General features: G+C 38.1%; 1 protein-coding gene across 2 annotated transcripts in view; it reads right to left on the bottom strand.

Annotated features, from left to right (window-relative positions):
- Window positions 1-19000, bottom strand: part of LOC110024757 — a gene marked incomplete at its 3' end in the record, with an annotated part of 56453 nt that overhangs the window by 10314 nt on the left and 27139 nt on the right. For both annotated transcript variants that reach the window (XM_020724904.1, XM_020724905.1), the window contains 3 exon segments: window positions 9133-9270; window positions 9425-9536; window positions 9742-10326. In XM_020724904.1, the coding sequence (XP_020580563.1) occupies window positions 9133-9270; window positions 9425-9536; window positions 9742-10326 (835 nt within the window).

A 19000-nucleotide genomic window follows, 5' to 3' on the forward strand; every position in this document is an offset into this window, starting at 1 on the left:
TTCCAGCAGGAACAACTGCCAAACACCTCAAATCTGGTGCCTAGCAGTAGATTTCATCGTTTATTCCCCTCCATACCTGTCGACCCTACATATTACATTCATTTGTTATTCCACAACCACCTCCACCCTCAATCTGCGTCATAAACACCTTTAAGAGCCAAAAAATAAGTAGTATTTGGGCTGGCAAACTCTAAAATTTTAATGATTTATAGTACAACTTTTGCCGACAAAAAAATTTCCCCAACCATATCATAAACACTAATACCGCAATTCCTAACCCTAACCCTAACCGAAAATCATTTTTTTCCCTGTCAAAAATTTCAATAGAAGAAAAAGATGTCATGCAGCTAAGAAGATATCCTTAATGAGGTGTTCATGAGCCACTATGGAAAACATAAAAAGAAAAACCTCCTACTGAAATAAAAGCTTGCTATTTTTAAGATATAATAACCCAATGAGATTACCCATAACCACAACAATGAATCATCGAGTCGAGAGAATGAAGTGAGCCCCTTCCATCAAAAAATTTCTAACGACAACAATTACCCTGTCAATTTGGCATAAAATATCAGCAAAGAAGCCAAGATTTTAGAGTGAAGTTTGACTTGTCGAATTTTGTCACCAAGCTTGGATCGGAATGAATTCATCGAGGACTCCAGCTAGTGGTACTTGTTTTAAGTTCAATGACATCCCACCTAACAAATTGTCAAGCAAGCCATTATTGAGTTAAGGAATAATATTTCTTTGTTGTGAGAAAACTTGGAACACTGATGTTAGCATGAGGGAAAAAATAAAATCACTATTTAGTAAAAGATAAAACAATAGATGCAACTCAAGTATCCGCCAACACATTAGAGATAATGGCATGTTCTTGAGACTTCACCACTTACAACAGAAAGATCTCTTAGTAGAGAAGTACACACTATGTAGCTGAATTCGAGCAGTTTATTTTAAAGTGTCAGCTAGTAGAGCCCGATGAGAACACCATAGATCAATAAATGAGAGGATTGAGATCATCTATTGGCAATGTGGTACAATTACAGTCTTGTTAGACATTATAGGATGTCAATACCCTCTAAAGGTAGAGAGAAACACAACAATATTAGGTCAACACCACTTTTTAAGCTAAGTTCAGTCATCGAATCAGGCAACAAGAGTACACCCAATGGAACAGTCAAGCCAACCCAACTTGAGAAAAAACTCGTACTGAGTGTGGAAAGTGTGAAGACTACCAGTACTCCTCAAGCCATCCCAACCAAAAAGTACAACAAGTGTCATGATTTTAGGTGCAATATATCTAATTGCTCAAATAGAAGGGTGATATCTTTCAATAAACAAGGAGCGGTGAAAAGCATAAACAATGACACAAGAGACATTAGAGAAGGTGATGATGCAAAAAAAGGTACCACCTTCCAGCTAATGAGGGAGATATTATGAGTAATCAGACGGGCCCTTCAAATTGAGTTCATGAGAGAAATAATTGCTTCACCACAACATTTTTCATTTGTGTTGTATCATGCAAAGAAAGGTGTGCAGTTTAATTACAGAAGGAGGTAGTTGTGAAAATGAGATATCAGCTGAAATGATCAAAAGGTTGAAGCTAGCCAGGTATATAGAAGCCCATACAATATTATTCTTTGTTTTGGTTGAAGAAAAGATATAAATCACAATTGATAAATGTCTTGTGGAGTTTTATATTGGTAACATGCTGCAAGGTCGGGTTTGGTGTGATATCGTGCATATCAATGTGTGTCAAATTTTTTGGGCTAACCGACACAATATGATGGTTACATTTCATGATAGTCGTAACAGCACCTACTCATTTATCAAGGATATGGAGCATAATATATTTTTACTATTGAAGGAGTATGTAGTGATTGGTAATCAGTCAAAGACAAAAACTTTAGTGGCCCATGCCCCAATTCTGCATGCTATGAGAGAGGTGCCAGTGAAATTGACCTTGGAGCTAATAAAAGAATGTGCCATGGAAAAGTTGATATCTAAGGCAATGCAAAGCTTTCTTTGAAATTTAGACTACCATCAAAGTTGTCACCATTGAGAGTGGTCCAACTATCAACACTTCAGACAAATATGAGCTTTTTGATCTATTTATGAAAGAATATGGTGTACGTTGCTCGGTTCAGAATGGTAAGATGGGAGTGGTAAATCACAACTTTGAATATCTTTGAACGTGTTTTATGAGAAAATACATCTGACGATAGAATCCAGGTATTTCTAGAGAAGAAGAAAAAGAAGAAGAAGAAGCCTCTTTTACCCAGGTAGAGTGATAAAGAATGCAATATTTCCAGCATAACTTTTGTGATTCCATGGAGCAACGTTCACACAAGCATCTAAACGAAACTGTGGGAGCAACGTAAAGGGAGTTGTGGGTTATCTCCTGCAATTCCATCATCTGGATTGAACCAGTCCAGTCCTGGGAGGGCCGATTGGCTCTTCAACAAGGGATTGGCGCCTCCTTTCCATAGGGGGATCCAATCTTAGTTATCTATGACTTATATATGTGATTCTTGTGTTTAGGTTTTCAGTATTGGTCGTGTTTCTGTTCAGGACAATTGTCGGTATCCAAGGGTGGGTGATGCTCCGGTTGTAGCTAGCCTGAGGTGATGATCTTCTGTCAAGGGACCTGTGGTGCTCAAACTGTTGTTGGTTCCCAATGAAGTATTTGTCCTCGATTTCCCATCCTTAGCACTTGTACCTCCGTTGTCTCCGACATCCTCCCTCTCTTCAAAGACAGCAACCTTGATGCCTCCTGTTGTCTCCGACATCGTCATCACCACTGCAACACTCCCTCTCTTCAAAGACAGCAACCTTGATGCCTCCCTACAACCCAACCCTTTTCCTTTCCAGCCACGCCACCTGCTCTGTCCAACAGTTGCCATCCTTCTCCTCCCAGCTCCCATCTGCCTGTCGCCCTTCCCAACCAACACCTCCATGCTGCATCTATCGCAGCACCTTCCCCCACTAAAGGTCCACCATCCACCAACATGCAATCCTCCCTCTTGTTGACATCTAAAGACAGGCCAACCTTCCTCTGCTATCGCCCCAGTGTAGCCCTTTCCCAATTATTGCCATCCTACAACAGCAACCACCCTCCCTTACCTCTAACTCGCATAACAACCAACACCACCCCTCTTGGAATACTATCCTCGTTGCATATGTGTTGTGTCTGCTATTATTTTCCATTTTCAATTGATTGATTGTAATTCCTTATTTGATTTTCAACAATAACATTATTTTCATTGTTGCTGGCATTGAATTTAATATCATTTAGTATCAGAGATAGCATAATCATCTATTCATATCATAGGGTTTCTAGCATGCATCAATACATAACCCCCACCACCACAAAAAAAAAATACTTTCCATTGTTGAACTTCCAAAACAGCCACCCTAAAATTTTTTTTCCCAACCTACATCATCCTTATACATTTTCTTCCACCTACTCAAACCCAAACCCCAACCACATTGCCAACGAGGCAAGTGTCAGAATCTGATCAAGAATTTACCATGGATGATATACAACAGCTACTAAACTAAGTGCTACAACGTAATAGAACCCAAGGCAAGGTTACTATCGACCGTAATAGTGAAATACATGGAGAAGAAGAAGATCATTTCAATCCCTTTCGTAGAGATGATTTCAATGAAGAGGAGAATCAACTAGGGCACTTTGGGAAACAATATCAGAGAAGGTTGAGAGATGAGGTGTTTGTTGGAAGATACAGAGATGAGGTGTTTATTGGAAGATAAAGAGACTCGGGAGAGTAGACCTATTGGACTTCAAGGGGAGAATAGATGCAGATGATTTCCTTGAGTTGATGCAGTTTATTGAGCGGATCTTTGAACACAAAGAATTGTCCAATGACAAATGAGTGATGCTCATTGCCATTAAGCTGAAAAAAATGTCTTTTTGTGGTGGGAGAATGTAAAAAAAGAGAGACGGAACATAATCATTTCTTGGAAGAAAATGAAGGTCATGTAGCGAAAATACCAACCCCCACACTATTGTCGTGATAATTTTCTTAAAGCTTAACTACCTACAACAGAAAAAACTACCAGTGGACAAGTACATATCAGAATTTATGCAAATTTAAAAATTAAGGTGTAAGCTAAAAGAGCCAGAACTCACCACAACTAGGTACTTGGGAGGCTTGAAGTCTGCCATCAATAATGTAGTCCAACTGCAAATATATTGCACACTGAGGGGCATGCAGGACTTTGCACTAAAAATGGAGAGACAGCAAAAACAGAGCAGGAAACCACCGTCAGTCAGACAGCCACCCACAATGAGAAACCTCAGAAGGAGCATGCCTCAAGGAGTGAAGCAGACTGGTCAGGAACATCACAGAGCCACTCCGAGTGATAAGAAGCCTGAGAAGTGTAGCACGCCCACCACAGTCCCAAACAAGAAATGCTTCAGATGCCATGATTTTAGACACATTGCTTTCAATTGTTCGACGAGCCAAGTCGTCTCCTTCACCAAGCAAGGGGCAGTAGAGTAAGTGAGTGACCAAGAGTCAGCTAAAGAACAGGGTGAGGAGTACCAGCTCCCACGGAAGAGGGTGAGATGTTGGTTCGGAGGGTCCTACAAATTAAGGATACGAGTGGCAGAAGTGGCTTCGTCATAACAAATTATACAACTATTGCAATGTAAAAGGAAAGGTATGTAGTCATCTCATTGGAGAGAGCAGAAAGAATGAGACGTCCACATAAATTGTGGACAAATTGAGCCTCATGACCTAGAGGCATTCACAACCATATTCCCTGACGTGACTAAAGAAGGAAAATAGGGTTAGCATTGATAAGAGGTGTCTCATGGAGTTTTCGTGAAAAAATGCATTTGAATTAATATATCAAAAAAAGTACAAAAACTATGCATGCATACAACTATGGTGTACAAAAAAGACATGTCATATACTAAGTATAGTAGAAAGTTATCTATCGTCATTTACATGCATCAAAATAAAAGAACCATTAAGGGCACGCTTGACACAAAAATGAGTGGTCCTATTACATTCGCGGACGTATAACAAAACAAAACTTACATAAATTGTAAGAGAAAAAGCTAAGTCTGGTGATTTGTGTGGTCTAAGGCACCAACTTTCATCACGCATAGTAGATTGCAAAAAGTTCATGATGTTGGTGTTATCTCCCTCAATGATGATGCCCTTATATTCGAGCATCCTTGGCTAGCAAATGTGTTTGAAAAAGGAAACCGTTTTGAGTTCCGCTTGGTCGCTATCCCAATGTTGAAGGAGTTGTCTAGCCGCAACAATCCCAATGCCATTGTTGTTGAGGATGACAATGCCAATACCAGTGGATCCAGTAGAAAGTAGAGCGCCATCGAAGTTAGTTTTTAACCATATGAGAGGGGGAGAATGACAAAAAGTAGGTGAAACCAGCCCAAAAGGTTGGCTAACACCTTGTTGCTCCCTGAATGAAAATTTATCAGAAGTTGTGAGTGTCTTGAGAACTAACATCAGCGAATATGGTTACAAGTGCTCGCACCAGCAGAAAAATGTCGAGAGGATCCATTTTGGTGATGAAAGAGGATAGCGAGACAGAAGAAACAGCTTCAGACACATCGCAACCAATACAGAGAGAGTTTCAGAACATTTTATTCAATAGAATAACATCATGACCACCATCATTTACGGAAATACAAGCTACCCACTTCAAATCGGGTTGAACCAATATTGAGTTGCACTAAGAACATTCAGCAGTATATATGTGAGATGTAGACCCAAATCAATTCAATAGTGAGCTCCAAGAAGATTAAGCCGATATAGATCTCTACTCGCAAATGAAAAAAGCTCCGCAAGTGTTTTGGGAGACAGTGCAGTCGTCGGTGGGATCCAAGAGCTTCTAGGGCTACAGTCGAAGAGCCTTCAACTCTGGCGGGTTACAACTTCTCCATCACCAATAAAAGTTTTGATGAAATAGGTTAAATCTCCCCAACCCTCGGACATTGACATAGGCGCATGAACGAAGTCACGAGAGCGGTGTATAGGGAGAGATTGGCTATCTCCCATGATTCCTTTGTCTGGACCGCATCGCTCCAGAACTGGGACGGTTGATGAGCTCTTCCACAAGGGATTAGCCCCTCACCCATGATTCCTTTGTCTGGACCGCATCGGTCCAGAACTGGGAGGGTTGATGAGCTCTTCCACAAGGGATTAGCCCCTCATTTCCATAAGGCGATCTAATCCTAATTATCTATGGCATATATATGTGATTCCTGCATTTAAATTTTCATTTTTGGTCGTGTTCATGTTCAGGACAGTCGTCGATATCCTGGTTTCTCCCTTTTAGAGTAGTATCCAAAGGCGAGCGGTGCCAGGTAGTAGCTCGTCCGAGAATGTGATCTTCTTCCAAGGATCGAGTGGTTCTCAGGCTATAGGTCGTTCCCAATGGAGTTATTACCTTGACTTCCTATTCTTCACAACCTTACTTTCGCTGTCGTCATCGTCGTCGTCGCTGCCATTACAACCACCCTACCCCAGGGAAACCTTGTTGCCTCCTTGCAACCCAACCGACGTCGTCGTCGTCGTCATCGCTGCCGCTACAACCACCCCACCCCAGGGAAACCTTGTTGCCTCCTTGCAACCCAACCCTTCTCCTTTCCAACCACGCCACATGCTCTGTCCAGTCGCTGCCATCCCCGCCTCCTCCCAGCTCTCGTCTGCCAATCGCCCTTCTCAGCCACCACCTCCTTGCTACACCTGTTGCAACCCGTTCCCCCTACAGGTTTGTCATTCGCCCACCTGCAATCCTCCGTCCAGTTACCATCCACAACCAGACCAACCATCCTATGCCATCACCCCACCGCGACCCTCTTTCCAATTACAACCATCCTACAACCACAATCCCCTCCCGCACCTCCATCCCGCACAACAACTAACACCACCCCTCTTTGGATACTACCCTAGTAGCATATGTATTGTTATTTCTCATTTTTACTTGATTGTTTGTAATCTTCTATTTGATTGTTAGCAATAATTTTTTTTTTTTGTTCAGTTTGACTCTAGTATCACCCGTGATTGTGAAACATCCTGTGATGGCGGGATGTCATACCTCCCGTGATATAATCTTCTTTTCAATTGCAGTGAAATTTCTTGTTTTTTATGTTTTTTTTTTCCATTTTCTTATTTATAATAAAAGTTATTTATTATTAGGAGACTATTTATGAGAGTATTTTGCTGTTTGGAGACTATTAACTTTGTTTTGAGTATTTTAGAGATTGTAATTTTTGTTTTAAACCTTAATAAGTGTTGCATCATTTTTTTTTTTTTTGTGGAAGTGGTGTAAGGATATCTTGCTCATGAATAGATGGTGAACCTCCTCTCTGTCAGCACCACGTCGCTTTGTTGTCTGCCTCATTATTTTCAACAAGGACAGCACACAAAGAGCTCAAATTTGTTGTCCAATAGCATATTTCGTCATTTATCTCCCTTCAAATGTCGTCAACCAAGTATTTCGTTCCTTTCTTATTCCACAACCATTTTCACCCAAAACCAACTTCAGAAACACCTTCTAGAAGCCCTGGAACGTTATCATCATTTCTCTAAAATAGCTCATTTTGTTCCTTGTCATAAGATGATGGATGCATCACATATTGCAAATTTATAATTCAAGGAGATAGTTTGTTTTAATGGTATACCCCTAAGTATTAAGTCAAATAGAGACGAGAAATTTCTCTGCCACGTTTGGACGACTTTAGAAGGCAAGCTAGATGCGACAGTTCAATTTAACGGCTTACCCTCGGACAAATGGGCAGACAGAGGTTACATACCGCAATTTGGGAAATCTTATTAGCTGCTTTGTCGGAATGAACATCATACAGTGGAATTTGGTTTTCCTCAAGTGCAGTTTGATCGTACACAAGTCACAACCCCTTTGTGATTTTGTATGGATGGAATCCTTTAACCTCTTTGGAGTTAGTCCCGATATTGCCAGCTATTGAGCCTAACATAGATGTCTAGGTTCGAGTCAAGAATATTTTGACCCTATATGAGCAAATCAGGAAGGAAATTACTAAGAAGAACATCAAATATCACAAACAGCTAATGGGCCAAAGAAAGCTATGGCTTCAAGGAAGGCAATATTGTTTAGATGAGACTAAAGAAGGAGAGATTTCATGCAGATTCATTCGGAAAAGTCAGGCCTAAAGTTGATGGCAATGCCTAAAAGGCTGACTTACTAGAAGACTACAATTTTTCTATTACTTTTAATGTCGCCAATTTTTCGAAGAGCTGGATGTTTCCAAAGACAAGGGCAAATCCTATCTTACTCGAGGAAAGTGATGCAAGACGCGGGCTTCTTCTATGGTTTTGTGGCATGCAGATCCCGCGAACACAGGAATTAACTGCTTTTGATATCTTTTTTTTCTTATTTATTAGTTTCAACATGTTTCCTTCATTTGTTTCTTCCTTTCCTGATTCTTCCATATTTCTTTGTTTTCTAATTAGGTTATTTTATATTAAGGGACCTTTATATAGGTGGTGTTTTGGTTGTATGGATTTTTAGCTTGAGTTTATGTATTTTTGGATATTTTTCTCTTATTTTTGCTCTCTGGAGTGTAATCGCCTCTTCTTTTTTCAATGATGTGCTTATAGCTTGCCCAAGAATAAGTGGTGGATTCCCCTCACATCCACACATCACCATCTCGCCACTCGCTTGCTGTTTGCAGCCAAGATGTAATGTATTCAACTCTTTCTTCTCTTGGCAAGTTCCTCCAAATAACAACCAGACTCAAAAACAAAAGAACATAAACATGAAACTTATCAGCTCTTTCTTCTATTGGTAAAGTTTCTTTAAAAGGAAAACTGAACATAAAACAAAACAAAAACATGAAACAGTACGAAAGCAAGGAAATGTGGCATTCTACTTCCTCTAGCCCCCCGCAAGTCCAGCTTTACTTGATCATAAACCAATTACTGATTAATGAAGCCCAAAAAAGGAGTCCACAAGCTTTACAAGGTAAGACTGCCATAGAATGCTTCATAACAACAAAACTGAGTCACATGCTTAGACTCGATGGCATAGAAAAGACCAGGTCAACTTCATCGATCAAGGATCTATAAGATCTTTTAAGAAGCATATATAAGCTACCTGTTTAAACATGAATCTGAAACCCGCAAGAATGGCAGACAGAGAAGAAGCAGTGGAACAAAGAAACTGGAGTCCAGAAGTCAAGAGACGCTCACTGGACAAATACTCCAATATAATTTTACCAGCTTTCCTCACAACCTGCATGTGTTATAATTATGTCATGATGCCAGGTTAACAAATAAAATGAGATTACAAATTTCATGCAATTTCTTTGCATTTTAATTTTTTAGTTAAAACAATATTCGTCAAAAAAAAAAGAAATTTTGAAATTATAGAACAATCAGAATCGCACATCATCATGGTTTGCAAGCGTAAGTATCAAGCTCTCAGCCATTTTTGGTTCCCATGTCCATTGTTTTTGAAGTTCAAGTTTTTCCAGTTGCAAGATGAATTCAGCAGAAAGCCTAAAGATGATTCCAAAAAACTATTTCAAATGATGAAAGAAAAAAGATCTTATGTTACTCAACAAATAAGACAACCTGAAGAATCATACTTGTTATCCGCAAATGCACGACATGGGATTACAAAAAGCTCGATTTCACAAATAACATAATTCAAAAAATGATAAATTATGATGGAGAACATTATTATCATGAAAACACTCAAAACCTCTTCAATGTCCTTAACAATGGAATGCACATAGATGATGCCCTGATGGAGTTTCTCGACTCCTTCCCTTCCCCGCCGTCATCAAAACCAGTTGGAATCTGCCACCCAAATGATGAAGAGATCTCACTTGCATATATGGACAACCAGTCCCGAGTTGAGAGTGACATATCCAAACTAAAGTTCAATTCCAGCACAGATAAACGTGACAAAGCCCAGAAAAGAGCCTTTGAAAATGTTATAGGGAGAGTTGCAGGGCCCACATCAATCAAAGAATCAATCCATAACATTGGAACGCATGACCAACAAGTGCATTCAGATGAAGCGAGCTTGCTCAACATGTTAAATTCAGTCCAGCAAGTGTTATCCTTTTCTTCCGTATCTTCAGATAAAATGAGCTCATCTTCCTCATCAATGAAATAACCATGGGTACTGAATTTACTTCTATGCAGAGCGCAACTCCTCTGCTGAAGAGATATCAGAGCAGAAGTGTCGGAAATTATAATTGTTGTAATAAGATCAAACGCCGGTTGCCGCAGAGAACTATGCAAAGAAAAATTCTTCAAAGAATTCACCAAAGTTGGCCCCCTGCAAACAAAAATAAGTCAATCTTATTTACAGAGAACACATTTATATATCAATAAATGAAGGTCTGTTTCGTTCATATGAAGCAAGAGCAGAAGACATTCCATGCATAGAGGAGTTTGCCCACACAATAACATAAGTATTCTAACTAGGATACCCAGTTCAATTAGCAGTCTACTATTAACCCACATGGTATGCCACAATGCAATGCAAGCCGAAATAGAAACAGTCAAGTTAAAATGATAAATCCTAGCGCATATAATTAAAAATAAAAAAACAGGAATCCGTGCATATGAATAGCTCTTAAAACACAACCTTTTTTATCCAAAGCTTGCCAAAGCCCACTATAGATTCGGCGCCACCAATACTCCTCCTGTACCTCCACCACACATTTTGTCCAATCAGAAAGTTCAAAACAAAAAATTAATATATAATAGCAATGATAAACTAATTATCTATCCAATCCGCCTTCCCCTTGGTGGTCACTCGGGCATCAGCCCTACTGCTCTCAACTCCTACCACCAACCCTGCAGTCACACCTACCTACCTACTTACCCAGATATCTTGCCATCTTGCTATCCATCTCTATATAATAAGTACCCAATGCGGCGGGGAAATCCTGTAATTCTCAGGGATGTATCTTGAGGCATATGAACTTCTTCTAAGCGGGTATTTTAAAAGTCACCACCGTGGTATTGCAAAGCACTTACTATTCATGCCTTGTAGGTGACTGGAAAGGCATATTACTCCCCAATGCAACCCCCTATGCAGTGACGATGTCGGGAGGCTACCAGATTATGCATTGACTAGAACACCTAAATAGAATTTAAATAGAAAATAAATAGAATCTAAATGAAACCTCTAAAAATTTGAGCAAGCATGAAAAAAATAAAATAATGAAAAAAAATACAAAAATTTAAGAAACAAAAGGAACTTTAAGAGGACTTGGAACTTCACTCTCAGAAGGCGACTATAACTTCTTTCAATCAAACATCACAAAAATGCACAAAAAATTAGATTTTAAATAGAATGAAAATAAACTAAAAGACCCACTTATTCATAGACGAAAAAAGGTCATTTGGGCTCACCTGAATAGAATAAGACATAAAAGAGAATCCCGCAGCCCAAGAAAAGTTGAAAAGCTGAAATGACATCTAGCCTGGAGTCTAAATTAGAATATTCTTTTAAAACATAAAACATGCCACCGGATCCAAAATAAATATGCGCTAGCTAAAAAAAGGTATGTTCTTAGAGCGTCTAGAAGGAAACTTTGCACGCATCCAATGACTCAAATATACATGTAATGTTCCCTAAAATTAGTCTAAATTAACAACTTTAAAACACCTGCATGTGATCCGATAACTATGCTAAATGTTCAAACACTCAGCTTGAGACTGGTGTGCGGGGTTAGTATAAATTTATGCTAAATCAGAACAGGATCGTAAATCTCATCCTAGTTAGTCTGATACTCTCGATAGCCCTGACCAGTTAGATCCTCCTTACAAGGATTAAAGGTGATAGAAATAATGCCCTAACAACATTCAAATGACAATGTTGAATCGAAATTACAATTATAAGAACTTTCAAAATCTCCAATGATGACCATTTTGAATTTAAATCTCAAATAGGGGATCTATTTTTAAAATATCAGTACTTAATTACAAATATAATAATTTCAAGCAAACTCCCAGATGATGACCATATTGATTGTGAATCTCAACTAGATTGTCTATTTTAAAATTAAGCTCAAAAAAATATTTAAATAAACTCGACTGATTTAGGTTATAAGTCCAAGCCTACGTAAACGGGACAAAGCTGACAATATTCCAACTTATTTAAATCCTTAATAATACTAGTATTGATTGTGAATATCAACCAAAAAGGTTATAAAATTAAGTTTTCAAATCATAACAATCTAAAAAAATATTCAAATGGAAGTATAGCATCTAATAGCAAAAAGAAAACTCCATCCACCCTCCTACGGTGCGAGATGTTTAAATAAAATGTGTGCAGCAGGTTCGACCCCGCGGCCCGTATTCCTTCGCGAAATTATTACTAAATGCCCCACACCCCCTGACTTCGCGATATCCTTCCACCTAGCTTCGCGTCTTCTATCCTAACCCGCTCCAGAGCTCTCAAGTTTTCTCTTGTGCCCCGCTCGTCCTCATCCTGCATTTGCTCGTCTTCTTTCTCTTTGCTACCCGACAACTGTGAGGAGGGTTTCCAGATGTTTGTTACTTGTTTCAGTATCCTCTATCTCTTAACTTTTCTTGGTAGATTTGCTCTGTTAGCCGTATTGGTTTTTAAAGAGTTTCTTGGTGGATTTACTTAATGGGTAAATAGTGTTTTCTGTGTAGCACAATTTTTTAAGATTTTTTGGGTTTTTGAAATTTTTACATTCATAATTGTGGCGGTTTTAGTTGTTGATGTTTCGGTTTTGATGTTTCAATTGGAATTTGTTGTTTGATTTGAGTGAGAATTTGATATTTAACTGAAAATTTGAGAAGAGGAGGCCTAATAGGGGGTCGGCTTCGGCTGCTGCAGGTGTGATGGGGTGTGTGGGGTGTGTGGAGGTGTGATGGGGTGTGGGGTGGTGGGGTGTGTGGATATGGTGGGGTGAAGTGGTAGGGCGGTGTGTTTGATGGTGTGTGAAGTGGTTGTGTGTGGAGGTGTGGAGGTGTGGAGGTGTGTAGGTGTGGTGGTGCGGAGGTGTGGTGATGTGTGTGGTGGTGTGGCGTGTGGATGTGGTGTTGTGGAGTAGTGGGGTGGTGTGTGTGATGTTGTGTGGTGTGGTTGTGTGTGGAGTTGTTGTCGTGGAGTGGCGGGGTGTTGGATGTGATGGTGTGTTGTGTGGTTGTGTATGGAGGTGTGAATGTGTGGAGAAACAAAAATGATATTGTGACATTTACCTCAAGAAGATTGATCTAGAAATAAATCTACAACCTATTTTTAACAGTGGTGGTAATGCAAAGAGTACGGTAAGATGCAATTAAAAAACAAACGGGATCGGCTCAAAAAAAATTGAAAAACTTGGAAGGAATTGAAACGATGATCAACGTGCTTAGGGCGAGATCCAGTGAAGCGAACGATCAATGCTTCCCATTAGTGGTGGGCAGAAAAACTTGCAGTAAACATTTTTGAAATATCCCATAATTAAGTCAATTTTCATTTTGTTTTTAAATTGAAGTAGATGTTCTATGAATTTGTATGCGGTGTCTGGTGCAAAAAAAAATTAAATTCAATGGAATCGATCCTGAGGTGGAGAAATTGGATTGTATAGCAACAATGTATGTGCCCCAGTGAGACGGGGTTTGGTGGCACCCCCGAAAACATGGGAGCCGCCAATCGGGTTATTCCACCCAAGTCCCAAGCCCGGGTCTCCATGAACTTGAGTCTACATGTTGTTCTAAGCGTCTGCAGATTGAGAATAAAAAAAGGTGAGTCGCTTTTCTTAGAAACCAGATATCACAGCTGGTGGCTTTATGCAGCACCGAACCCCGCACATCTCAATCAACTTCTATCAAACAGGGTCTGCTAATTCAAAATGCAACTACATAATTTTTTTAGGATTCGCCGTTGTACTTGTTTGCGATAGAGTTGCTTGACGATTAGTCCTAGAGAGATTTTTTCTTCAAGATGTCAGATGACCATAGAGTCGCGTACTTATGATATTTTCATGATCGCAGGAACATTTGAGAGACTTATTTTATTTACAATCGCATGGGACATATTCACTCATTGTTTTTCATATTGTTTTGGATATTTGAACTGCTTCAAACATGGCTTATTCATTAATGCTTATATGTGTTGTTCGTAACATTATATGATTGTAGCTACTTTATTGATGTTGCTGCTTTAGGCGGTCCGATACAGACCTACATGGATGCAAACAGAGAAAGACGCAAAAGGAGAGTTGCAGATGCTACATGTTTGAAGTACGAATATTATAACTCGTACATTGAGTGCTCCTCTTACTGACATTCTCATATGTTGGGGACAAAGGGATTGGGGAGTTGCTTGCGGGCCAACCAACGAGATTTAGCAATATGTTCTACATGACACAAGTGGTATTCAACAATCTGATGGAGAAACTACATAGAAATCATGGGACATATTTGTTCATTGTTTTTCATATTGTTTTGGATATTTGAACTGCTTCAAACATGGCTTATTCATTAATGCTTATATGTTTATTGAGTTGTTTGTAACATTATATAATTGTAGCTAATTTATTGATGCTTCTGTTTTAGGCGGTACGATACTGACCTACATGGATGCAAACACAGAAAGACGCAGAATGAGAGTTGCAGATGTTGCATGTTTGATGTACGAATATTATAACTCGTACATATAGCGCTCGGAGTTGCTTGCGGGCCAACCAACAAGATTTAGCAATATGTTCTACATGACACAAGTGGTATTCAACGATCTGATGGAGAAACTACATAGAAATCATAGACTTCATGACTCTTCCGGAACGACTTCGCAAGAGAAATTAGTGATAACCCTCTACATATTATCGCGGAATGATCAATGTGAGGAGCAATGAAGCGATTTCAACACTCTTCTGAAATAATTTGCAGATAGTTCTTAGTTGGATTGAAAGCACTTGTCAGTTTTTCTTCATAAGTCAAAAAACCAACAGATCCTACGTTCGAATGGACCCCCACAGAGATTTCACATGATGCACGTTATATGTCATTCTTTAAGACATTGTCTGAAATTTATTATATTCGGTTTTCAAAAAAAATAACATTATTATGTAACTCATCGTTATCTTTCCAGAATTTATTAGAGTAATTGATGGAACACACGTTGATGCACGTGTTCAAAAAAATGAGAAGATCACATTCATCGGTCGTTGCGGGTCTCGATGCAGAATGTCATGATCATATGTGACTTCAAAATGTGTTTCATTTTTGTCATGGACGGTTGGGAGGGTTGTTCACATGATAGTAGAATTTTTAAAGCTGCAACACGGAATAACATATATAACTTCCCACATCCTCTCATAGGTACGCTTGAGACTTAGCTACTCTCGTAATTCACTTTTCCCTCAATACTAATCATGCAATACATATCTGATAAAAATGTCTTGGTTGATGTTGGATTTCCGTTGCAGCGAGGGTATCTTAAGCCTTATTCTAATATAAGAGTCTAAATATCTGACTTTGAGCGAGCAAACAATGTAACACGAGGTAAAAAAAAGACATTTCTTCTTATGCGGTGTCATTGAGGATTTTTTGTGGTTAGAAGAAGAAATAGGTTATACTTCGCATATGACATCATACCTGTTTCTCAAACAAGTGCAGATTGTGATTGTCACAATGACGCTCCACAATTACATTCAGCGACATCCTTCCCGCAGCAACATCGACTTTCGTAGGGCAAATAAGGATCATGAACATGTACTTGCCGAGATATTTCGTAATGAATATTCTTTGTCATAACTTGAGAATGATGCTTCCACCACCTGTTCCAAAGATGAGGAAGGTGCAAGCGAGATGACTGAGTTGAGGGAACAGATTACGAATGTGATAGTAGTTGATGGAATAAATTACGAATGCGATAGTAGAAGAGTGATTGATATATTCATTATATTATTATTTGTATTTTATTAAAAATTATTTGTATTTTATTTGGTTCATATTTATTTCCTTCTTTATTTGATATTGATTATTTAGGCTTTTTACGCTATTTGTAAGTGTTTTTTTTTTCGTTTGCATTTCATTTGTTGTTCTTGGTGGGTTTGAGAGGACCATCATGAAACGTTTAACCTTATGGGTTCTTCTGGATGGTCTGTTAGTCGTTGTAGGTTAGTGTCACATGTGAAATTCTAATGAAGACAGTCAAGTTCCTCTCTTCTTTTCGGTGGTGCAGTTTTTGAATATCTTTTGTATGATATTTTTTGGTGATCTGCATATGTAACACGCACGAGTTTGGTATTACATGAGACAGTTTGTTTGTTGGTATACTGAGTTCTTTGAGACCTCACATCTGCACAAAACTCTAATTAATTACTTCTTTTATTAATTTCTACTTGTGTTATGACTAATGAATTGTCTTTTAAAGCATTTAAGAAAGATGAGCTCTAGAATTTCTGAGACCTCTCGAGGATTGTTGAATCATTGTAGACTTCATATTTTCTTGCTGAAGTCGCGTCAGCCGCAGTTACGGGAGATAGTTCTACAGGAATTCGCGGAAAATCATGAAGAAGTGTAACTTCTTCCGGTGGACAAACAGTATGGCAGACTCCACCGCCGAGAGTGATCAGAAATGGATAGTATCCCTGGAGGACGATTTAACTTGTGACATATGTTGTCTGCATTTTAAAAATAATATTATATATTATTAAATGTTATTTTAATAGTGTTTTCTTTATTTTAGTAATCATGATATTATTTTAATAATTATTTTCTTTATTTTAGTAATCATGATATTCACTGTTAAGTGATGCGGTGTCATTGAGAGGATTTTTTGTGGTTAGAAGAAGAAATAGGTTATACTTCACAATATGTCATCTTACCTGTTTCGCAAATAGATGTAGATTGTGATTGTCACAATGGCTCTCAATAACGCTCCACAATTACATTCAGTGACATCCTTCCCGCAGAAAATCGACTTTCGTAGGGCGAATAAGGATCATGAACATGTACTTGCCGAGATATTTCGTAATGAATATTCTTTGTCATAACTTGAGAATGATGCTTCCACCACCTGTTCCAAAGATGAGGAAGGCGAGGAAGGTACAAGCGAGATGATTGAGGGAACAAATTACGAATCAGATAGTAGTTGATGGAATAAATTACGAATGCGATAGTAGAAGAGTGATTGATATATTCATTATATTATTATTTGTATTTTATTAAAAAGTATTTGTATTTTATTTGGTTCATATTTATTTCCTTCTTTATTTGATATTGATTATTTAGGCTTTTTACGCTATTTGTAAGTGTTTTTTTTTTCGTTTGCATTTCATTTGTTGTTCTTGGTGGGTTTGAGAGGACCATCATGAAACGTTTAACCTTATGGGTTCTTCTGGATGGTCTGTTAGTCGTTGTAGGTTAGTGTCACATGTGAAATTCTAATGAAGACAGTCAAGTTCCTCTCTTCTTTTCGGTGGTGCAGTTTTTGAATATCTTTTGTATGATATTTTTTGGTGATCTGCATATGTAACACGCACGAGTTTGGTATTACATGAGACAGTTTGTTTGTTGGTATACTGAGTTCTTTGAGACCTCACATCTGCACAAAACTCTAATTAATTACTTCTTTTATTAATTTCTACTTGTGTTATGACTAATGAATTATCTTTTAAAGCATTTAAGAAAGATGAGCTCTAGAATTTCTGAGACCTCTCGAGGATTGTTGAATCATTGTAGACTTCATATTTTCTTGCTGAAGTCGCGTCAGCCGCAGTTACGGGAGATAGTTCTACAGGAATTCGCGGAAAATCATGAAGAAGTGTAACTTCTTCCGGTGGACAAACAGTATGGCAGACTCCACCGCCGAGAGGGATCAGAAAGGGATAGGATAGAGTGATCAGAAATGGATAGTATCCCTGGAGGACGATTTAACTTGTGACATATGTTGTCTGCATTTTAAAAATAATATTATATATTATTAAATGTTATTTTAATAGTGTTTTCTTTATTTTAGTAATCATGATATTATTTTAATAATTATTTTCTTTATTTTAGTAATCATGATATTATTTTAATAATTATTTTCTTTATTTTAGTAATCATGATATTATTTTAATAGTTGTTTTCTTTATTTTAGTAATCATGATATTCACTGTTAAGTGAAGTGTATATATTATTTTTTGTATTATTCTATGGTGGATTTTTGTTTCTCGAGTATCAAATATAGTGTTATGACAGTTCTATTACAAACAACATTACTACACAGGGGTAGAATAGTCATTTGTCCAGAAACAGCTGACACACAGTTGTTTTCAAACTGCCAAAAGTAAACATTCAGCCAGCTTATTCGCAGCAGCTTATTTATAAGCTATAGTTGCCCCAAACACACCCTTAATTAGGTCATTTGACTCAATAAACCAGAGAGCATGACAATGTGGAACGATATAATCATGGGATCGTGATCAAATTTATCATCATTCATCCGAACATCAGCTCTAAGCTCAAAGTGATAAATTTCTATAATTTAAACTTAAACCATTGATACTAAATGATGAACAATCAGCGCCTTAATGATTAGTCTTAATCAAAAGTTATATCGTTATCAAGAGAGATAATGAACCATAGAGGCTTGCGCGTATGTGAAAACCTCGAACCCTAAGTCTTAAGAACCCTTACAAAATGAAAATGAAATCTTTGGGTAATGTCTTATCTAATGTATCATATGTTATTTAAAAATTTAACTAGGAACCTCGGGTTAATGTCTTATCTAATGTCTCATCTATTATTTGAAAATAAAGCCCAACACCAACTTTGTTCCAATAAATTTTTCAATGAATGCAAGCCACAAGTTTTGTGAAAGAATGACTATGACATATATTTTGTGGTAATTTTGCAGCTAAAGTTCTCATGAGTTTATTATTAAGACAATTTAAAGAAAGGGGATGAACAAATCCATTCAGCACGTTCCCTCTTAAAAATATAAAAAAAAGTAACATAGAAAACAAAATTTGCTAAAATTTCGATTGTTTTCA

This window comes from Phalaenopsis equestris, unplaced genomic scaffold, assembly GCF_001263595.1.
Source record: "Phalaenopsis equestris unplaced genomic scaffold, ASM126359v1 Scaffold000273, whole genome shotgun sequence".
NCBI lineage: Eukaryota > Viridiplantae > Streptophyta > Magnoliopsida > Asparagales > Orchidaceae > Phalaenopsis > Phalaenopsis equestris.